General features: G+C 42.1%; 1 protein-coding gene across 2 annotated transcripts in view; it reads left to right on the top strand.

Annotated features, from left to right (window-relative positions):
* The window catches only part of MSRA (methionine sulfoxide reductase A), a 314,031-nt gene that overhangs the window by 197,996 nt on the left and 91,688 nt on the right, over positions 1-24,347 (top strand). For both annotated transcript variants that reach the window (XM_063330697.1, XM_063330698.1), the window contains one exon: positions 12,124-12,230. In XM_063330697.1, coding sequence (XP_063186767.1) covers positions 12,124-12,230 — 107 coding nt within the window. The remainder of the gene's footprint in view (positions 1-12,123; positions 12,231-24,347) is intronic.

The following is a 24,347-nucleotide window of genomic DNA, read 5'->3' as shown; positions in this document are numbered from 1 at the left end:
ATTTTTATTACTATTGCAATAACACCTGGTGGATCATAGTAGGTTTAGATTCATAGCGTTAACACATGCCTAAATTTAGGCAAGACATTAGTGAGCAACAGATAAATGAAGAGAAAAGAAAAGGCCCATAAAGAAAACAATAGCAAATTTGTGTGATTCCATAGCTGAGCTCTAGCTGAATTGCTGTGTTTCTTAATTATATTTTATTATTTTATCACACGATCAGTATTGTCCAGCTTTTTGCAAGCATCACAGCACAGCTAGTCCATGGAGAAATGAGCCAATTCAGATGCCCAAAGAGAAATGTCTTTCGCCACGCCAGATCCTCTTGCGCATTCTGCCTGTCTTCCGGTTGTGCTTTAGAAAATGTGGGGCACCCTTATACCCTGTGCCATGTCTCCAGGCTCTTCCAGACATCTCTGCTCTACACATTTGTTTGGTTTTGAAGACTATCATGATCTTTGGTCAGATTTGTCTGACCAGCATACACACGTCAGGTGGGATAAAGCCTGAGAGAAAGCCACCTAAACCTAGGTGTTTCCATAGGCATGGAGGGGCTCATGAAAATCTCCCACGATTTTCAGTGGAGATCTAGTCAGCATAGTTGACTTGCCCCAAATTAGGCACCTATGTTTGGCCATCTTTTAGTTGCCTAAACCTGGAAGCTTAGTTTCAGCGGCACTGGTAATTACTGTTAAATAGTTTCACTCCCATCCTAAGTTTATCCAGCCCTGAGACAGATTTCTAGGAGAAGGGACCTCTGAAAGGGCCTAATGTCTGATTATGGCAGAAAAAGTCTAGAAACTTGTCTAAAACTGATCATTTAACCTTTGATTAAAGTTAAGTAAAAAAAAGTCCCCTGTAATAAGTTTAATGCCGTTAAGGATGACTTCTGTATATATTCACCATTCTATTTGCCTGTTCTATGCACTACTGGTAAAGATGTATTTTCAATTAATAATTAGAAATGGATTAACATTCCTGTCTGCCAGTGACATTTAATACTTAACCTTTGTGACACTCATCAAAAACTAACCTATGGGTTTTTTGTGGGTTCAAGTAGATCATGCATTTCCTTCAAAGGTCAGAGAGCATTCAAAAATGCATTTAAGCAATGCTATATCTGAATGAATTAACAAATAATGGAGCATACAGGGAACTCTTCTTTCAAACCAAATTTTCATCCAGACTTTCCAGTTTTGCAAAATATTTGAAATATCTTGAGAAGCAATGCAATGCATTTTATAACTACTGAACGCTGATAAAAAGCAAAGAGAATTGGGCAGAGATAGAGCCTAGGCTGGTATATTACCACCCTTTCTTGAGGACACAGCCTGTCATTTCCACTAATGGACAAAATGGAGACCTGGTAACTCTTCATGGCCCAAATCTGATAGTGTTGGAGGCCTGCATAAAGTCCCTGGTATACCATGTGGGAACAGCTCTATGAACAACTAAGGGCAAAGCAATAGTTATTGACCTACATGAAATATGTGTGATATTTGTGCTGCTTCTTTACTGCGAAAAAAACCCCCAGTATATGGACAAGCACAATATAAAAGTTGGAAGCAGAAAAAATGCTGTGTATTTTGCCGGATCGAAGTTAAACCCTACCACTGCAGAGTTATGCATTCTGAAAGTTGCCCCTTTATTTCAAGTTGGATATAAAGCTGGCTGCCAAAACTGTAGATACCAATGCCCAGGAAATGGGTTTGGAGAATGCAGAGGGGCAGGGGATATTTATTCCAGATGGGACAAGAAAGAGGTCAAGAATCTCCTGAGAGTGTTTCTCTTGTCAGCTTCTAGCTCTTGGATGACTTTTCCCTAGGATGGGCTAGGGTGGGCCATACTAATTTAGTATGGTGTGATGATGATATGTGAATCACAGAATGGTTTGGGTTGAGAGGGACCTTCCAAGATCATCTAGTCCAAACCCCCTGCCACGGGTAGGGACACCTCCCACTAGACCAGGTTGCTCAAAGCCTCATCCAATCTGGCCTTGAACACCTCCAGGGTGTTCATGGGCATGGGGCAGCCACAACTTCTCTGGGCAACCTGTTCCAGTGCCTCACCACCCTCAGCGTAAATAATTTCTTCCTAATTTCTGATCTAGAATAGAATAGAATAGAATAGAATAGAATAGAATAGAATAGAATAGAATAGAATAGAATAGAATAGAATAGTTCAGTTGGAAGGGACCTACAATGATCATGTAGTCCGACTGCCCAACCACTCCAGGGCTGACCAAGTTAAAGCATATTATTAAAGGTATTGTCCAATGTGGTCATATTGTGATGGGTTTTGGTACTGCAATGCTGTTAAACCTTTTGAACAGGATGTCATTAGGGTCTACAGACAGTGATGGACTACTTATCTCTGTCACTGTACTAACTGCCCTCCTACCCAGTGAGTTGGGATGGGGATTTGCATAAGAGATGGGGAAGCTGTAGAAGGCCTGGCAGGGAAATTTATTTCATTACAGGGTGGTGCTGAGACTACTTCCTTTTAAACCAGTCCCATGGGACCTCTTTTCTTGGCTGTTCCTCGCCTCGTCTCACAAACCCGTTTGCAACGCCTTCTGCATCTCAGTTCTCTGCTTTTTTGGTGGAAGGGAGGAAGAAGGCCTTCCTCCTCACACCTGCACAGAAAGGCAGCACAGGTATCACTGCTACAGCGCTGGGGAGAAGGCAGAGGTGTTGTGTAGCTGCGTGGCGTAGGTCAGAGTCAAGCCTGGCCACACAGAGAGAGGGACATAACTGCTGTGGAAGGTTCCACAAAATCAAAGCTTTATAGAGCTACTCTTTTCCACTCCTATTTTGGATTTGTTGTAGCAGCACATTGGCTATTGGTGGTGGGCACAAGATTTCTTGTTGCAGCAAATTGATGGCAGCAACTTATCCCATTCCCAGAAAATGCCATTGCTAAAAGAGCGGTGGAGTGTGTTCTCCTGTGTCTCCATCAGTGTTTCTGGGTATGTTATGGCATTAAAGAGGAATCGTCGTCTGAAAAACTCTCTACTTAAAGAGCTATTGTTATTTTACACAGTGAGTGTTGTATTGACCATCATCAACAAGCTCATTTACACCAGCACTGGGAATCTTAAGGACGTAAGTATTTGTCCTTGTTGATACTCAAAACTGGACTGGACAAGGCCCTGCACGACCTGCTCTAGCCAACACTACTAAGAAGCAATAAGAAGAGGACTAAGGATTATCTCTGTCCTCTAGTAGATGGGGCCAGCAACATAGTGACCAAGGATGAGGAAAAGGCTGAGGTACTTAATGAAGTCTTTGCCTCAGTCTCCAGCAGTAGGACCAGTTGTTCCCTGAGTACCCAGACCCCTGAGGTAGAAGACAGGGATGGGGAGCAGAATGAAGCCCCTGTAATCCAAAGGGAAACGGTGAGGGACCTGCTTCAGCACCTGGAGGTGCACAAATCTCTGGGGCCGGATGGGATCCACCCAAGGGTATTGAAAGAGCTGGCGGAGGTGCTCGCCAGGCCACTTGGTATCATTTATGAGCAGTCCTGGACAACCGGGGAGGTCCCAGCTGACTGGAGGTTAGCAAATGTGACACCCATCCACAAGAAGGGCCGGAAGGAGGATCCAGGGAACTACAGGCCAGTCAGTCTGACCTCGGTGCCTGGGAAGGTCATGGAACAGATCCTCCTCAGTGCCATTACACGGCACATGCAGGAGAACAGGGTGATCAGGCCCAGTCAGCATGGGTTTGTGAAGGGCAGGTCATGCCTATCAAACCTAATATCCTTCTATGATAAGGTGACCCACTTAGTGGATGAGGGAAAAGCTGTGGATGTTATCTACTTGGATTTTTGCAAAGCTTTTGACTCTGTTTCCCACAGCATTCTCCTGGAGAAACTGGCTGCTCATGGCCTGGACAGGTGTACTCTTCGCTGGGTAAAAAACTGGCTGGATGGCCGTGCCCAGAGACTGGTGGTAAATGGAGTTAAATCCAGCTGGTGTCCGGTCACAAGTGGTGTCCCCCAGGGCTCGGTGCTGGGGACGGTTCTCTTTAATATCTTTATCAATGATCTGGATGAAGGGGTTGAATGCACCCTCAGTAAGTTCGCAGATGACACTAAACTGGGCGGGCGTGTTGATCTGCTTGAGGGTAGGTTGGCTCTGCAGAGGGATCTGGACAGGCTGGACCGATGGGCTGAGACCAATGGTATGAGGTTCAACAAGGCCAAGTGCCGGGTCCTGCACTTGGGTCACAACAACCCCATGGACGCTACAGGATTGGGGCAGAGTGGCTCGAAAGCAGCCCGGCAGAAAAGGACCTGGGGGTGTTGGTTGACAGCCGGCTGAATATGAGCCAGCAGTGTGCCCAGGTGGCCAAGAAGGCCAACAGCATCCTAGCCTGTATCAGGAATAGTGTGGTGAGCCGGACTAGGGAAGTGATCATCCCCCTGTACTCGGCACTGGTGAGGCCCCACCTCAAGTACTGCGTTCAGTTTTGGGCCTCTCGCTACAAGAGGGACATTGAGGTGTTGGAGCATGTCCAGAGAAGGGCTACAAAGCTGGTGAGGGGTCTGGAGGACAAACCTTATGAAGAACGACTGAGGGAGCTGGGGTTGTTTAGCCTGGAGAAGAGGAGGCTGAGGGGAGACCTTATCACCCTCTACAACTACCTGAAAGGAGGTTGTAGAGAGATGGGGGCTGACCTCTTCTCCCTGGTGACAAGTGATAGGACGAGAGGAAATGGGTTCAAGTTACGTCAGGGGAGGTTTAGATTAGATATTAGGAAACGATTTTTCACTGAAAGGGTTATTAAACATTGGAATCGGCTGCCCAGGGAGGTGGTGGATTCACCATCCCTGGAGGTGTTTAAAAAAAGGGTAGATGGGGCACTTAGGGACATGGTTTAGAAGTGGCTTTTGTCAGGGTAGGTTAAAGGTTGGACTCGATGATCTTAAAGGTCCCTTCCAACCTCAGCAATTCTATGATTCTGTGATTCTACTCTGAGCAGGGATGTTGGTCTGGAGACCTCCACCAGTCCCTTCCAACCTCAGCAAATCTGTGATTCTGTTTTAGGTTCAAAGCTACACCAGCAAACCTGTAATCGGCTGATCTGATGAAGGTTAAAGACGAGACATTTTTGCAGCTGACGTAAATTGTTAAAAACATTGCTATAGCCGGGATGTTCTAAGTATATGGACACGTCAGAATCTCTAGGGAAAGCTAGGATTTGCTGTCTTGATCCCAAAGCAAATGGGGAAGACCAAAACTGTAGTTTCCTCCCTGATACTGAAAACCATGTATATTGAAAGCTTTGTAAACCTTTTGGTCTATTGACAGTATAAAAGTTTTCTTTAATATGTACAAACTCATTAATGTATTGTAACCTTCTGAAGAAACTCTTTTTTATTTCATTTATCCTTCCTGCACCCCAGCACCTTGAAAATTATCAAGAACTCTCAATCCACAGCACTGGAACTAACTTCTTTTCTATTAACATTTTTCTCCTTTAATCATATGCTATAAAGAGTTTTACTTTCCCTTGGCAACTTTTAAGCTGTATAGATGTAATCATTACAGTGAGTGATGACATCAAGCCGGGGTGACATGGTGCAATTGATTTTTACTAAATAATTATACGATGAGCTGGAAGAAGGAGTTTTATTAGTCTTAACTCAGCAAGGATTGATTGGGGGAAAGAAAATGACCAATCAGTATATCAGGTTTCTGCGGGTATAAGAAAATAAGTGACAGCTGCAGAGAAGTCTATAAATCACAGAAAAAAAAAAAGATAAAAATAAGAGCTACGAACTGCCCTTTAAAATTTCACTGGGTGGCACAGAAGAGTCTAACAGACCTTGGTCATTTATCTCCATTATGCTTGGGATCCTCTGAGAATAGCGAGGTTGACGAATGATGCCATTACATTTTTTTATTATTTTTAAATGGAGAGAAGATAAGGAGTGTTGTATAAGTATTACTTCCAAGTCATTAGAGGGTTGAGTCTTCAAAAGAAATCCCTGATTTAGCCAATGAAATAAATAAAATATATTTCGCTTTAGCCTTCTGTAGGCAATATATTCAAAAATCACCCTTTTGAAACAAAACTGCTTGTTTGCAATTAATTCTCCATTTCTAAAGCATGTGGATGTTCCTATTTCTTATTGACCTCAAGATACGCTGGAGTTAGGCAGGAAGGACAATGACCTACCTAAGGTGCATCTCAACAGAAACTCCAACTGTAGCACAACAGCAGTGTGACTGCTTGAAACGGGCAACTCTTTGCCCCAGCCAAGAAGACACTGTAGATTTGACAAGGTGGAGAAGCTCTGAAGGACAAAGCACTGACCAGCTGAACAGAAGCAGGGATGATTTCATATATTCTGATCATTCAAATCAAAGGAGAGCAAGTATTTACTACTTTGATGCCAAGTCATTCCTACCCAGGTGCATCAGAAGATACCAAAATGTTGGTAAGAGGACTTTTTAGAGCCATTTCTTTGACTGTTATCTACATTTTGACAAATAATATTTTTTTCCATTGGCAGTGTGTTGTTTTGCGTGGCAGTCTCAACCTGGGAATCGTTCCTTTTGCAGGATCTGAGAGACCATCGCAGTTCCCTGTCCTTTCCATCTACGGTCCTGTGGCCACAAATTTCTGCTTCATATAAGTCAGAGCAAGCGCTCAGCTCTTTAGGGCATTTTTTGATTAGTTGATGTTCTGCTCTCCGCTGGCACAGTGAGGAAATTTTATGTTCTTTAGAGTGGTCCAGCCTGAGAACCACTGAGGTGCTTTGGTCGGCCAAAGTGACATTCCTAAATATGATCCATGCCCAAGATCTAAACACATTTGGAGCTCCAAATGCCCTCGTCCTCACTGGTTCTCCAGAGACCAGAGCTTACAAGGACTGGCCAGCGCTCACATGGGCACTGTGCTTTGGGCTTATACTCTTTGGCACCATGCAGCCCTAGCTAAAACCACATATTTTTGTATCTTGCCAGAGCTGTGCAAATTCTATGCTTTTCTATCAGTTCAAAAATCACCCTCTCTATCTATACTTCTCTTTGATGAGAGATTTTAAGGCTGTTCTCAGCATGGCAGCCGATTTTCTTTGTCTCGGGTATCAACAGCAAGTGCCAGCCCTTTGACTCCAGGGTATATTTGTTCCTGTTCCTGTTGGATGTGTTTCTGCTCAGGGAGATAGATAGAAAAAAATTTTTTGCCAGTTTCTGTCTTGCACCATTGATAACAGTAAAGCACAACCAGATGAAATGGGGTGATTTTGCAAACCCTGAGCTGGCCCAGCGGGGTTCTGCTGTCAGAATCTTGGAGGACTTGGCATGGAGGTCAAGGACTTGCCTCTGCTCTGAACCTTCTTACATGAGACAAATCAGGTAAATTGCCTGGGCTTTTTTTTTAGGTCACCTCCACATCACGGCAGGGACATTGGGTAGTTTTGCCTGGTTATCTCTACTTACTGAGATTCTGATCAACACGGGGAACGAGTCCTCTGGACGTGCTTTGTGACGAAGTGGGCCAGGTCTAATGCTACATGTAAGGTGACGTTCTGCTTTTGGGCCTCTGGAAGCTTTTTCTTGAACTATCTGTTGAAGAGAAATGGGCCTGAGATCACTCAAAGCGTATCTACTTGTCATTGCAGCTGCAGAGAAGGCTTTTTCTGTGTTATTTCATTCTTTCCTTGCAAAGTTTCTGAAAGAGTTGGTGAAGGTCTTTCTTCCCGTCAGAGACCTCATTCCTCAGTGTTAATGTATTTTGTTAACATCTTTAAGAAGCAACCTGGTTATCATCTCAGCTTAGAATGAAAAGAAGCTTCATGCCCTACTTACAGATTTCACCATATCTTATAGCCTTGAGGAAAAAACCTATCTCCTGGATCTACCCTAAATTCTGTCCCTAAATTGGCAGGTTTTTGCACAGAGAGTGACTGTAAGACATCTTGCAGAAGAACAGTTGTAGGCAATCATCATTCCCCTGCCTAGAAGATCCAGCTTGTTCTGAAGATGTGCAGCTGGTGTTCCGTAGGAATTATTTCTTCTTCCAGTAGTGAAGATTTAGACAAACCTGATTCACTGGTTTGATTTGGAATTGAAGCAAAAATCATATGCAAGTCTTAAAAATGGAGTTTGGTACGGGTGAAAAAAATGTCTTATTCTTACAAAATTCTTTCTAGAGAATTTTTACGGGAAATTTGATCCTGAAATGCATCCATTAGTGGTAATAAATATTGCTTTAATCCATCCAATCCAGAATGCCAAGAGCTTTATTCATTTTTTTTTTTCTGTGAAAATGTAACAAAGATAGCGGTCATTCAAATCTCAGTGGTTTTATAATGTATTATGACAATTTATGGCAGATACTGATTTTGAAGGGTGCTTAACAAATGTGTTTAAGTCCTGTTGAATTACCTGGGACCTTGTAGGCAAGGTGAATGACATGAAGCCTGTGGAGATTATTTGTGATTTTAGTTGCATTATTACAAACTTGGAATGAATTTCTTGACTTCAGTGGAAGCATCCTGGTGCACCGAAGATCAGAGGTTGGCTCGTTGTCTCAGCAGAAATCTTTTTCGGAGTCTAATGTGCATCCAGTGTAGCTAAAATCAACGGCAGCAATGCTGACAGTCCCTTGTAAGACTGGCTTTTGATTTAGCAGTATGTAATATCTTCCAATATGTATAGCATCATTATTAAAATACTTATTTGTATTTTCTCATTCTTATCTGAAGCCGAACGTGTATAACTGTGGTGTTACGGTAACAAAGAGAGACGGAATGTCATGACAGACAAAATTAGGAAGACATTTCAGAAAATGAAGGAAAGTTAACCACATGTGACATTGTGGAACTTTTAGATGGCCAAGCAGAGATCATTTTTTATTTAGTAGACTTCCTTTCAGACAAAGACAAGATTGTTAAGCTCGATCATCATACCACAGTTGTTTATTAAATTAGATTTCTTGCCTTGTTTGCTACTCATTGAGTTAGTGAATCTCAGCAAGTGCGACTTGCCAGAGGGTTTTAAAAAATCAGTGACGGACCCTTGAGAAGTAAGTTTGCGCATGCGAAGTACATTACAAATAACAACAGCAACAGGAGCAATTGGTTATGTCTATACACACGGAATGTATTTTATTTTAGTATCTTGTAGTCTTTGTGGCTTAGTCAGACAACTAATTAGCTACAAATTGATTTAAGTTACAAGTAAAAATAAGTGCCATTTTATCTTAGATGATTGATCACATTAAAGCTCCACTTCAGCGTAGTATTTACAATATCTGTTCAGTCTTCATAGCTAGGGGATGGTTTATCAGTGCAAGCCAACCATGCAGTGCTTGGAGGGGCCGTTATTATCGCACAGTCTGACCGCCTCCTCAGCTATAAGTCTGTAAGTTCATCACCGACCTTGCACAGCTCTTTGGGCTTTGGTATATCTTTGGGGAAAATGTCTATCCTTGATGAGAAGCCCTTGGGAAAGGGATGTGGCTTTGGGTGCATTGTTCCAGGGAGAAATGCATTTCACTATTTGAATGTCGCCTTATTTCCCATCTGGATTTTGTATACTTTGGCTTTCAATTGCTCTGCCTAGTTAAGCAACTTTGGCAAGACTAAAGAGCCTTATTTCTTAGGTTTTTTCTCTAGATATGTATTTATAAATCAGAGTCAGTTCTCCTCTTAACCTTCTCTTCAATAAATTAATTAAGCTGACCATGTCCCTATTACTGTGTAATGGTGGCACATGCGTATATTAAATAATCTTGTTTACCTTCTCACTCAGAGCTCATGCTAAACTCATACTCTTGAAATACATGCTAGAAACTGGCATACTCTATAGTGATCCTCCATTTATAGAGATTTTTGTAATCTACTCCCTAGTCGGTTGTTAAGTAGTTTGTTAAGCAATAAATAGATTTGTAGAATGCTAATGCTTAAGCTCAAACATCAATCAGCATTAACATATCTTGGCAAAACTAATGCTTTCTGGCCTGGATTCATTTTATGCCGAACTATTCCGTAGCATTGGCTTTACAAGAGCTCCCTGCCACCCTAAAATAACTTGCAAATAAATGAGCAAAATATTCTCTGTCTTGCAGACCACACTATTAAGTATTGATGAAGAACATAATTGTTGTTCTTATGGGTAATATTATAATGCTTTAGCAGTTAAAAAGTAACCCAAATCATCAGGAAACTCCATGACATTATTTGGAATCACATTCACTCATGTGTACTGTTGGTCACCGAGTTGACTTTTTGTCCAAATGCATCTTTGAAACCATTTCTGCATTTTTGAGTTCATAAATATTTCAGCCAGATTTCATTTGTTTGTTGTACTACCCTTTAAGCCGTTTTTCTATTTCCTTGGAAAGTACAAGAGGGATAAAAGTCGTTCCGTTTTAATGAGAAGTAGTATGTTGATGGCGTCTTTTCCCCCCGTATCACAGGCTTTTTCTCTACCCTCTGCCCTTTGCTAGGGGGGTATCGGGACCTACAGTTTTGATTCGTTTCATCTCCAGAGTCCCGAGCATTGGTGGTAATCTTCAAAGGGGCTTCTGTAGCCTGGTGGCAGTCGAAAGACAAATCCTGATGATTTCCAATTTGTCTTGGGTTGCAGTTACTCCAGCTTTGTCACTCACCCAAGTTCACACAAAACACCAAACTCAAAATTCATGCATTTTATTACAGCAAGGCAAAAAGTTCTGTTCTAGAATCCAAAATTGGGAACAAGGTTATGAAAGAAACTGCAAAACTGCAACTGAAGTTGCAAAACTGCACCTCCAGATCATTCTTAATGATAAAGCTCCTCTCTAAGGCTGTTGTTTGACTTCATGGAATGATCCGCAGTGAAGCTGGCGTGCGGAATTGCTGCCTGAGGGAATGGGAAAGGGTAGCGAGGAGACACAGCGAGGCCTTTGGCTGGCGTGGCTGCCTAGGACTGCGTAATGCCAAACCATGTCTGGGCTAGTCACCTAAGGGGACAGTAAACTTCCCTCTGCTTTGGACCATTATTTTATAGTTTCCTAGGTAGGATCCATCTCATATTTTGGAAATTCGTACAGAAGCAACTTCATACAACTAGGCTTTTGAAGGGATTACGTGTGTGTGTGTGTGTATATATATATATATATAACAGCAGTAAAGGGGCTCATCCTAGTACCAAAATTACCTATTTATGATATAATTTCAAGTAGTTACTGAGTATGTATAGCTAGGGTTTTGTTTTCCTAATGTTAGATATAAACAATATTATATACTTTTGCTCTTCATAATATCTACTTGTAGGTTGCAAATAGAATTCAGTGGAGATTGCATATATACCTTTGTTTTCTTTTCCTTCCAAACTAAAAAAAAATAAATATTAAAGGGTTGCTGTTCCTAAGCATTACTCACTCTATAACAGTAAAAAAAAATAAATATTAAAGGGTTGCTGTTCCTGAGCATTACTCACTCTATAACAGTACTATTGCAGCCAGACTTTCTCCAAACCTTCTCCTGAGCGTATTTATCTATTGGAGTCCTCTTTGGAGCTCAGAATCAAGAGCTCCATGAGTGTCATTCCTTCTCTCCATAGCTAGTCGTGGTGACGGTAGGAATTGATAACTTCAGAGTTAATTCAGCAATACGTGCTTTTGGATCATTGCTTTGTGAGCAGAGGAGAATAGCCCGTTATCTCCAAGGGTATTTTTGAACCTTTCTCCTGTTAAGTTGTACTTCTCCAGCACAAGAAAGTTTTTAAGCACTTGGTAAAATCAACCTCTTTTTTTTTTTGTAGCCATTTGCATGGTTCAAAAATAAATATTTTAAGCGTACCTTGATTACAGTAACTGCAGCTTGATTCTTTAAGGTTTTACATCTGTATTTGACTACTGTGTGATTTACCAAAATGTAAAATGCTCACATTTCATTTGCATGGCATTTAAAAGGAGATAGCAGAGTTGAATCTCTTCGGGACTATTTAACCAAAGAAAAACTTGGACTTCCTAAAAATACCTACTGAGACCAGGTGTATGGAATAATAATCCAGAATGTATGGAATGTCCTCAGTTTCTGTCTGTTGAGTTTGTGCCTGCAGCCCAGTCGGGGCGGGAGGATGGTCCTCATGGTGTGCTGTGTCTTCTCTCTCCCCAGGAATGCGACAAGGCAATGATGTTGGCACACAGTATCGCTCGGCCATCTATACATTTTCTCAGGAACAGATGGAAGCTGCCTTGAGATCTAAGGAAGAATATCAAAAGGTAACATCGGGCAGGGTGTGGAATTACTTCACGTATGAGCGGAGGTCAAAGATGTCACCTATTAGCACAAAATCACTTCTTGTGCTGTGCTTTGTCTCCGCGTTGCTGCTGGAGCTCCTCATTCCAATACTGAACTTGCATCCTATTTGCTTTAAATTCCAACTTTTGTGAATTGGGTTTTTTTGTATGTCATTTTATGTCATTTTATAACTATGCAAAAAGGAAAATAGTTACCCATGCGGAGCTAGTTTTAATCTCTTCTAGAGATTTTTTTATGCGGGTGCACCAGAGCAAAAGTCTGTGATCTTAAGGCTATTCAAACGTGTCTGGACTCCATACTCTGATGGACGAAGCCAAAGTCTCAGACCCGAGAGTTCTTCAACTGGGGGAAGAACCGATCAAGCTGGGGGAAAGTCCTGATCAACGTTTGAGCTGGGTAACTCAGGGTCTCCCACCTGCTGCTTATAAGATGCTTCTATCAAGCCATTCCATAAACGTCTTTGATTAAATCTGACAGCCCATTACTTAGTAAGACTATTGGTTTTGACAGTAGGATTTTTGTGAGAGAAGATTGACCATTTCCCTTTCCATACACAGTCCTGTTTTTCAGTGGAGATGGATTCTGTCTCTTCCCTGCCGCATGAGCTATTATTTAACTAAAGGCAGGGGGATTAGTGTCCTATAGCGTTGCTATTGCTGTCTGATCTGTCAACACAAGATCCAGTTTCTACAGCAGACGTATATAAATTCTTATAACTTATATGAAATAAACTACTCACCCACAACATCAGGGCCATAGAAAGAGGAGCTATTAAGTAGCGCTAAAAGAATATCAGCTTTCATGCATTCACTTATGCTGTGGCTTCACTAAAGTGTTGTGTTGAAGAACCAGGGTTTTTGGTGAATATATAAATTTAAAGGTAAAGAACTGTGTTTTGAAGAGCATGTGTATGAAGAGGCATGTACCAAGGTCCGAAAAGGAGGTGCGCGTGCTGAAGTCTTGCGTGGTGGTTTGGTTTTCATAAATGAGTGTATGACATTGGTGGGCTGGTTTGTACAGGCAATCGGCGTTATGTTGCATGCAAAGAGATGCTCTGAACTGCAAGTAAGTAATTTGCGAGTCGTTCCTGGCTGTGTGATAACTGTGCAGGTAAATGAAGTGTTCAGTGACATATGTATTTTCTCATGAGTAGCTGAACACATGGGGATAAGTCAAGTCTTGCCGGTGTTTATCTTTGGTAACAGCGTAGTTTCTGAAGGTTCGGTATTCATACTTATCGTGCAGAACTTCTTTCTACTCATCGTTTACCTTCGTTTCATTGCTTTTCCAAATTGTTTTTGATCCTTTTTGTTAGCGTCTGCTGACCAATATCACATTGTAAATCTTACAGCTTTCAGTTTGCTTTCCCAGTCCTATTATTTTCTGCTGTTATTTGTCATTAAATTAATACTGACTTGAAAGCAAGATTACGATGTAGGAGATTGCAATATGATATTACAGAAATTTCCATCATCAAATAGATTTTCTTAATGGCACAATTTAAAATTTACCTACTTTGAAGTCTATCACCATTTGAAAAGTGTGTATAATTAGTGCATTTATATAATTAGGCACAACTCTGTAAGTGATCACATGTCGAGTTTGTTTTTGCACTGAAGTAGGGGGAAGGAAGGGACTGTGTTGCCAACTAAGGAAACACAGCAAATATGTACCGAAATTCCTAGAGGATATGTGGTTTCTGTGTAGTGTTAACAACAATATCTACAATATTATCTAGCGTGGTATTGCAGGAGCCGTAGAATGGTTGTATGGGAAACACACTGAGCAAACAGTATGTTCAGGAATCCCTTTTCGTATTACATGTTTTGCATTACATTATTTTAACGTCAATGTAATACAACCACTTTCCTTATTATTGCAGCAATTTAAAAGAAATACCAAGCTCTTCTAGCAGTGACACAAGCATATCCATGCACCTGATAATGACAGATAAATACGTGTGGGGATGGCGTAATGCTTGATTTTCGCATGGTAAGCAGCGGTGCGTACCGAAAACGGGGGGAGGACTAACAAATATTCAAAGTACAAGAACTGCAACCTGTATGAGTGACTCTACAGGTTTTTGGCGCAGCAAATGAATAAAAGCAACGGTGGTTTATTTGCTTGTTGACTGAATAATTGAGCATGTGCTCTAAGGCGTCTTTTTGAGCTGAGGACCTGCAAGAGAGTTAAGAATGTCCTCCAAACAGAAAATTACGTGTTGGATAGACGTTGGGGTTTTTTCATAAAGCCAGATACAATTATTGACTTAAAGGAAACGTGTGTGTTGGCTGACGATAGAAACCACCCAATCCCAAGGGTTGTATCGTGAATTCCTGCCCCCATGCCGGGCTGGCCTGAATCACCAGCTCCTCTCCGGCACTCAGAGAGCTGTGTTCAGCTCTGTCCACATCTAGGAAGCAGCATGGGCTGAGAGGAGCAGGTCTACAGGACAAACCAGTTTGTACCGAGGACCCAGAAATGTGCATTTCAAGAGAGTTTGCTCTTCCGTAGCTGTAGCTCGGTCCTCAGGACCACATGCCACCAGCAGATGGGAGTCAGTGGTGCATCTCTTGTTTAGCTCCATCAAAAGGGATTGGGTTCATCATCCTAGACCACTCTGGGATGTGAACCAAGGCACGATAAGTGACCACGATCAGGAGATTTATTACAAAGGCACACTTCTGCTCCAAACTGAAACACTAATGTAGCCGACACCTTTAGGGCAGAGCTCTGTTCGAGTGGAGAAATACTGTCGTTAGGGGCACTACGTCCCCAGCTCCTCCCAGCCTACGAGTGAGAATCACAACGCGCGTTGAGCCCAAGTATCCTGCAGGGTTACATCTATTTTAAGTTGTGAAACTTGTTGCTGATTCATGCAGCTGTTTTAACAGCTGAGAAATGGCGATAGAGCAATGAATATGCATTGAGCCACGCGTCTTTAGCTGTTGATGAAGCTGAATGCATACAGTCAGAGTCGGCTAGCGGTAATATATATTATAACACAATAGTGCTGCCAGTAAATTGTAACACAATGGAAGTGTAATCAGAAACACATAAAATGAGGGCCAGGGCTTGGTGAAAGTACTGTGAATGAGCTGTTCCATCAGTTTTGCCTGAAGCTGAAGTTTTTTAATACAGTTGAACCTGAGGTTACTCAATTTTCAAGACAGTTGCTAGGCTGGATTTGGTTTTCAAATGAATTATGTAGGCAATAACCCAAATAGTGAAATCTGGGTGGGAAGAAGTTTGTATTTATTTTTTTTTCTGAACCAGAGGCCTGCATTTGTTTTGTCAAACACTAACACTGGGTTTTCAGGCTCCACGAGTATACTGAGTCCCTCCCTCCTGTGTTTGGCTTATATTAAAGCAGCATCCCCCAAATGCCAGCGTCTCTGCACCCTCGTGTAGGACAGCACTGACAATGAACACTGCGCGCAGAGAGCAAAGTGCAGGTCTATTACTGTGTTACAAAAGCAAATATTTGGCAGGGGAAGATCCTTCCAAGAGGCAAGTAGAGGGCCTCTCGGTGAATAAGTATGAATTAATTGACTCTTGAGTTGATGGATGATGTGAGCGGGTAACAAGGTCCTGATTTGTTATAGCCAAAAGTTGTTGGGGAGAGTTGCTGTGATTTGGTCTTACAGTTGTAATCTGGAGACGGTATTAAGGGCTCAAAGAGACAGGAGTATAGAAATGCGGAGATTTTATGAAGACATTACAAATGTGGCCTTTACTAATGTCCAGAGAACTGGAATGGAGTGGTTTTTTACTGAACGTATAGGAAATGTAGATGGAACACAGGAGTAACTTTTCTTTTTGCTTAGAAATGGATGGAGCTTTGCTAGAAGTAATGTAATACTTTGTGTGTGTGTGTGATCTGGACTGTAAGGCTATAATCTTGGAAAGTTTCTCTGCAGGAGTAAACTGTGATGCTGACAGAAATCCTCTCTGAAATCTAAACCAGCTGGTCAACAGATTGAGAAAACAAATCAAAGAAAACAATAACTGCACCAAAGCCAGAATTACAAATTAAAAAAAAAAGAAAGAAGCAATGCTAATTGTGTGCTTTGAGGCCTGCAAATATGTTTCAGAAGTTCAAAAAGTATTGTAAGTGGAGGCAAAGAGATTAAATTTAAAAATTAAAATTTAGTATAAATATAAAAAATCCAGGCAATTGAAACTAATCCATTGCCCAATCTGTTAATCTGTTTCTTTGTGGAAATGTCGGGACATATAAAACCGCCGGTGGGTAACTTTCTGGAGAACTTGAAGGGTACGGTCTCTCTCAGAGGAGAGACTGGATCACCCTGTGTCGTAGCAAATACGTTTCTGTGAAGGTCTGAGGAAGATGCTCAGGTAAATGACTGAACTATCTTTGAATCGGTCAGATAGTCGTTCTTCTTTGCATTTTGTCAAACAGCATTTTCTGTTAATTTAACAAGAGACTTGGCCTGAAGAACATGAATTTGACCAAGCGTCTAAATTTTCTTTTTGAATCAGGCAACCAAAGGATTGCTGCGCTGGACTAAATTCTCTATTGGTGTAACTCTAATATATTTGTACAAAGTTTTACCCATGTGCTTTATTGCATATGTACTTGCATGCATCTGAGAAGGGAATTCTTGAACTGATAAGTTCAAATATACTGTTTGGTTTCACAGATGTGGGTATTGGAGCATCTGAACCTGAAGCACCATTGATTTTTCTCTGTTTGTTCTTCTGTTTGTTTTTTTTTTGTTGTTCTGATGGCTTTTCCAGTGATGCGTTTTCTTGGGGGAGCTTGGGGTGGGATTTTTGGTTAGTTTTGTTATTTTTTTTAACTTTTAAAGCCCCAAACGGCTTGTTACATGATAGATCATGGATGATCGTGGGAAGAATGGGGATGAATGTTAATTTACACAGTTGTAGATTTACAGTGCTATCGTTCATTTGCAGTGGCCAACTTTCAGTGTGGCTACAGTTACATGATAGCACTCCTCATCCTGAACTTGCTCACAGGAGGTTCTAGGAACACACTGAATTTTGAAATATCTGTGAATTAACACTGAGATTGGCTTTGGTAGTTTGCATGGATCTCCTCTGTGGTGGGATAGTCAGATACCATGTCATAGCCAAGAGCTGAAAACCAACTGCTGGCTAGTGGCTGAAGCTCCCTTATTTCCTTGTGAAGCAGAAGCGGTTCCATGAGCAGTGTTACACTCTACTGGAAGGACCCAACTGTCTGCTGACCCGGGAGTTCACATTGACCCAAAACGGAGTGTGTGCTCACCTATGAGACACATCCCTGGGGCCTGATTCAGTTGCTCACACCTACTGCTGTTGGGGAGGCTCTGGCATACCTCAGACGACCTCCACCAGCCACTCTGCAACACACAAAGATCCCTTAGGGATCGTATCGTATCTGCCAGGATTATCTGAAATTCCCTGGGCACCTCAAATACTGCGGAATGCCTATATTTAGGCAGCTGATTTTAGGCACACACTGATCTCTTGTGACTGTAATGGAAGTTCAGATCCCTAATTCACGCGTGTACCTCACCAGGTATAAACCAGGTCGTGATGGACGGATGCGTTCTGCAGGATAAGGGAAAGAGTGAATTAGGAGTGGCCAGCAGAAGATGCAGTATCTCTGCATCCCTTCTGCATCCTAACGGATGCTGGGAAGCTCTCATAAGCTTGCTGGGGGATGATGTGGGAACAAACCAGCAAACCCCTCAGCTGCAAAACCAAAATCTTTATATCTGGTATTGTAGAAAAGGGATTTAAAAGCTGGAGTTTCCTGGCCAGTGCAATGGGCTTTGGAGCAGCAGTCTGCAAGGAAATGAAGTGGTCGGGGTTGTGTTTGTCGAGGCTGGAGGAAAGGCTGTTTACAGACTTACAGGATTGACAGTCCTGAGTTTTTAATTGCATGAAGAAACGCCGCGTGGAATGAATTTACAACATTCAGCTGCGGTTTTATGTAACGTACTGTGTGAGTTTAGAATGTGCTTTGGCGGGGAGACAGTTTTTCACGTGTTTTTTTGGCTGCGAAAAGTTAAATAGCTCTTTTAAAAAGTAGGTTGTTGTTAATAAAGCAATACAATGGCGTTGATAAAAAAATAACACCTGCTTACTCCTCTTCAAATTATGTCTATTGCAGAGCTTTACGTATCAAATTATCTTTGCTTCACTCTGATGTGAATAGTAGCTACTTGATTCCTGATTGATGGTGGTAGCTCTTATGAAAATAAGCAAACCCAATCTGATAAGCTAAGCCATTATTTATTTTGTAATCACTCATCTGTGCTACAGAGATACCCTTTTATGTTCATCCCTCTCTGAGAAGGCTGCATTCAGCCACGGATGAGGAGATTTTGTGCGAATGGTTGCTAACTCATTTCATATTACCTTAAACTGTAGAAAATTTGACTTCTTTTTCACTCCGAGAAAATTTGGTCACCTTGCAGCAGAAGGGTAGCTCAAAACTAACACAGACTCTTGGCTGCATTTCTTGATGACAGTGGCAGCAAGATAAAAACTGTAATGGCATGAACTTAGGGTACTTTGGTATCTGAGTTTCTTAGAATAAATATGTCTGTGAGATGACCTGTCCTATTGTCAACACTGATTAACAACCCACTTGTGCTTTCTTTGTTGAATTTATGTTGAAATGCATCTATAAGATGCGTTTAGAAAGTTTTATGGTTCTCTGCTGTGTCTGTTTTTTCCACCTTTTTGATAGAGAACTCTGTTATAATAGACATGGCCACCACGCTACGGTTGTCTTTGCAGCCATAACATAGAACTTCAGAGTTCGCACGATATTATACTTATTGTTCATCTGACTTTTCTTTCGTAATAAATTTTCCTACGTTGCTGTGCTTTAGAATTGCATCTCATGCTGTGGGAAGAAAAAAGTTGTAACATCACCACCAAGAAGACTTTATACTAAAACGCTGGAATGTACAGGATGTATGTACCCATGTGAAAACAGAAACGAGCATCCCTGGAAAGCACGGGAGGACAGAGGACACCTTAGAACTGACTGGGGCAGAGGATAAGTGCCACCATCCTCTGCTGGGTGCAGCCTGGTACCCATGGCATGCTATTTCTGTTCCCTGGATGCAGCAACAGCACATGCTGCTTGCTTTTATCGATGCTGCACAAGGCAAGATGGTTTTTAGCTTTCGATTCTGCATATATGCTGTTCATTTGACCCAAGGCCGGGCGTTTCACTTAGCCCTCTGACTGTTGCAAATATAGCTAATCAGGCATTTGAAGTTAGAACTCTGAACAACATTACGAAACCATGCTTTCTATTTTACAATGATTTTTTCATCTGGGAGGTCATGGAGTTCAGCAAAGAAGCCATTTGCTTTATTGTACTGTGAATGTGAAGCCAATGCTTCAAGCTAAGGCTTATATTGGACATTTAAACTAATACTAGAAATTGCCCTAATGTAAATATGAAATAGACTTGACTCCAGGAATGGTTTGCAAATGAAACATTTCCTGCTTTCTGTTGCTCACTCTGTTCAGCTTGTCAGTAATGTAAAAACATCCTAAATTTGTATAGACATCAACTTTTCATATACTTTGGCAGATGAATTCTCAATCTTCAGGGCAGATCTCCACGCTGATCCAGAGGATGCAGATTTAAAGGGCTAGGATGACTTGCCTGCAAGAGTCTAGTGCCATTTGAGATGTCCTATCCTATCTCACCTGGCCTCCAGCAGCCACTGCAGCTGGGCACAGATCTCCTGTGGGTCCTAGGTCATACTGGTGGTAGGGCAACAGAGTGGAGTCTGTAGTGATGCCAACATGTGAAGCTAAGTACCTTCACATCAGCCTGTAAATGTGTTCCCACATGGTTCAGTGGCATCCAGGATCATTCTGAAGGGCTTCTGGTTCAGGCTTTTGAATTTCCTAATCTTGATTATGCATCTGTTCTAACACTCTAAAAGTTTCACAAGCATATTAAATGTCAGGAGCATAAATTTGATAATGATGTTAATAATGATGGTTTAAGAGTACACAGTCATTTGCAGGGAACAGGATATAGTTCCTTCTCTTAAGGAAGCTCTCAAGGAGCTTAGTTTAACTAGGAGATTAGTTATGGGGAGAACATGATAAAATAGTCTAGAAGAAGGTCAAGGCAAAAGAAGGATGATTATGGTTAGCTGTTGCTGTTTTGTGTCAGATCTTGTTGTCTTTGGGTTAAATGTAGCCCGTAAAACTGACTTAAGCAAAAAAATCCAGGAAACGGAAATGGAGAAAGCATCTCAAGATGCGTTGAGTCTTGAGATGTGTTGAGAATGTTGTGTCTCAATTCTGCTCTGGCCTTTGAGTCCGTCCATGTCCAGGTGAAAGATAACAAGGTGGAACAAGATGATCTTTAAGGTCTCTTCCAACCCAAACCATTCTATAAGGCTTGTAGTGGGACTCTCTGCATTGATCTGGAGAGGGGAAGAGGGATTGGCCTGGTTTATAGTTTCTATACAAATTAAAAAGTGAAACAAAAAGCCATTTTTTTTAAAAAACAAAAAGACACTTGCATTTTTCATGAGCCCGGAGACATCTGGGAGCATTACTTCTGCTGTCCAAACAGTTTGCTTGTCCTTAGTGCAAAGCTGTGGGATCCAACGAACACTATTCAAACCTCAAGTTTTCTCAGTGACAAAAGTGTGCCTGAGCCAGAATGAATTTAATTAAGAATTCAAGTAAGAACTCATAGAACATTTTTCCACTGGTTATCCAACTCTAAAACAGAAAGCCAAAAATTTATCTGAAACAGGGCTTTTCAAGTCAGATGGAAGAACATAATGGCACTTCAAAAAGTTCTGAGCTCCACAAAGCTCACACATGGAAACAACAGATACTCAACATTTACAAAATGTGCTGCTTGGGTATCTAAATATGGACATAGGAGCGTCCGCTGAAGCGCTGGGGTTCAAACAATTTGATAACCAGATGTAGTACGGCATGTAGCGACAATTGTCATACCCCGATGAGGTTGCTTTCTAACTGATGCTAACGTTTGCTTAAATACCTCCCAAGGTTTTTTTTCGCAGGACTAAATGCAGATGAGCTGCACAGCTGCAAATCCAGAATAACACCATCAGATTCAATGGAATTACTATGGATTTCCAGTAATGCGATTGAGATAGAAATCTGGCCCAGGAGTTTCTTTAATTTCAGCCTTTTTTCCCCCAATGAATTGTCGGAGAATTCTGTGTATTATTTTCTGTTTGAAGTATGCCACTCAGTCAAATATAGCTCTCAGCTTTTGGGAAAACAAGTCAATACTTCCTGGAAAGAAAAATCAGAGCATGCTTTAGCGAGCAACATTGTCATGTCTGTTTTGATCTTGTGATCTTTTTGCATCAAGAACTTCTCCTTTATTGACTCCCGCAGATGGCTTGTAGACTAATCCCTTTTTCTTTTAGATCCAGGATGTTTACTGATTTCAATAAGAGCTAGATTGTAGGAGGAGAGCAGAATGGGCTTTTTGGTTGATGGGCAATACCGTCAACTGTATTATCAGCCTGGTGCTAGAGCTTTGTAGCGTTCCCGACATTGAAACCGACCCAGCTAGGAAAAGTCAGGACATTTCTCTTTGTGTTAATACATTCCCAAGAAAGCGTGGAGTTACAACAGATAATAAAGTAAGTATTTTCTCATTGGTGTATCGATGGGCTTAAGCCTGTATATATTTGTACACAGGCGTATAGGAATATATAGAGATATTTTTTAAGAGCTGCTGTGAAACACAAAAGGAGGAAACACGCTGGGCAGACGCTGCTATCCCTAGGTATCTGAGTGTGTACGAGGACTTGGAGGGATGGGATTTGCCTGAGTTCAGTCCCATTTTACAAAATTTGAGTTCAGGAATCTCTGCTTTTATGACTTAGACTGATTTTATTCAGTGCTGCTGTAGCTAGTAGTTTTGTCATCTTATACTGCAGGGCTTATGAGCCGAACTGGTGAGGTACCAGTAGATGATGTCTGTGTTCACACCATCCAGTGCTGACAGGCAAGATCGAGCAAAGCCCACGTTACAGCTCCCCATTGAGCTGATGTAGAAAAATCAGTTCTTCTGCCTTTCTCACTTCATTTTCCCACTGCAAGTTTGTTTCAGCCTTTATTTGTCATTTCTTTCCTCTCCACATTGTTGGCTCTTTTGCTTTCTGGGATCTTCTATCATTTGACCGTGCGCCACATCCCTTTCTTCCTAGTTCCACATTTTCCCCAGTCTTCAAATTTTCCACTTTCTTCCTCAGGCCTACATTTTGGAAAAATCTTATCTTATTTTTATCCTTACAGACAAACCTCTATTTTTTTCTAGTTGACCTTTACTATATGGCATTTAGTCACAGGATTTAAAAGTAAATCTAAATACCCAGCATAACAAGATGGAAAAAGTATATTCTGTCTTCCTGCTGCCTAAAGCATCCTAAAGATACCTTCTGCTACAGGACCATGTAGGTGTGTGGTCTCCTGGGCCACTAGAGAAAGTGTCTTCAAAGAGTGAGAAATCATCTCCAGTGACGCAGTGCTCCTGGCCCCCAGGACGTTTTGCTCTGTGGTTCTTGGTTCTGACCTTTCCCCAGGCAACCAGCTTCCTATGGCTTACTGAGGGTCATCTATTTCCATTCTGGCTGTTCCTTTCCCTTTGCTTTGGTTATTTTTAGGTACTCAGTTAAACCATGTCTTTTTCAATTTTTAAAGGAACTGTATTTAAGGTGTTCACAGAAGAAAAACTTATTCACACATAAAGGCATTTTGAAGCGAGTAGGGAAAGGCATAATGAAGGCATTCATGAAGTTCAACCAGGCCAAGTGCAAGGTCCTGCACCTGGGTCGGGGCAATCCCCAAGCACAAATCCAGGCTGGGCGGAGAATGGCTGGAGAGCAGCCCTGAGGAGAAGGACTTGGGGATGTTGGTGGGTGAGAAGCTCCACAGGAGCCGGCACCGTGTGCTGGCAGCCCAGAACCCCCCCGCAGCCTGGGCTGCATCCCCAGCAGCGTGGGCAGCAGGGCGAGGGGGGGATTCTGCCCCTCTGCTGCGCTCGGGGGAGACCCCCCTGCAGTGCTGCCTCCAGCGCTGGGGCCTCGGCACAGGAGAGACACGGAGCTGTTGGAGCGGGGCCAGAGGAGGCCCCGGAGATGCTGGGAGGGCTGGAGCCCCTCTGCTGGGAGGACAGGCTGAGAGAGCTGGGGGGGTTCAGCCTGGAGAAGAGAAGGCTCCGCGGAGACCTTCCAGCCCCTGCCAGTCCCTCAAGGGGCTCCAGGAAAGCTGGGGAGGGACTCTGGAGCAGGGAGGGGAGCCGTGGGACGAGGGGGAAGGGTTTTACACTGGAAGAGGGGAGACTGAGATGGGATATTGGGAAGAAATTCTTTGGTGTGAGGGGGGTGAGCCCGTGGCCCAGGTTGCCCAGAGAAGCTGTGGCTGCCCCATCCCTGGAGGGGTTCAAGGCCAGGTTGGAGGGGGCTTGGAGCAACCTGGTCTGGTGGGAGGTGTCCCTGCCCAGGGCAGGGGTTGGAACTAGATGTTCTTTAAGGTCCCTTCCAACCCAAACCATTCTGTGATTCTATAATGAAGACCTATAGCCAGAAGCTTAAACTAGGTGAAGGTATATATTTGTAAGAGCTGGAGACTGACAGTGGAAGCCGTGGTTCCACAATCTATTCAGAAGAATAGATGGTATTATTCTATTATAATTATAATCAGAATTATAATTATTTTTCATCAGGCAATGTGTATAGTCCGTATCATAGCAAAATCATAGCTTTACACACCAATATTCTCATATCAGTGACTTTCACCGAAAAGATTGTTTAATTTAGTTTTGAACTTCCTTGAAGTTTCTTCTAAAATCAGCTTTCTTTTGTCTTTTAAAACATGGATACCAGAACTCAATAATAACTCAGAATGAACTTAATCAATGATGTAAATAAAGGTCAAATTACCTCTCAGGACAAGTTGCTGTTTATACGCTGTTTCTGTAGATGTGGCCTTCATTATTTGTTCCGAGAAGTAAAATTTTGGATTTGACTTTCCTAGAAATAGAATTTGGGATTTAACTGCGTTACAGT

Source organism: Chroicocephalus ridibundus, chromosome 3 (assembly GCF_963924245.1).
Source record: "Chroicocephalus ridibundus chromosome 3, bChrRid1.1, whole genome shotgun sequence".
In the NCBI taxonomy this organism is placed as follows: domain Eukaryota; kingdom Metazoa; phylum Chordata; class Aves; order Charadriiformes; family Laridae; genus Chroicocephalus; species Chroicocephalus ridibundus.
The sequence above is the reverse complement of the archived record's forward strand: the minus strand, read 5'-3'. Positions and strand labels throughout refer to the sequence as shown.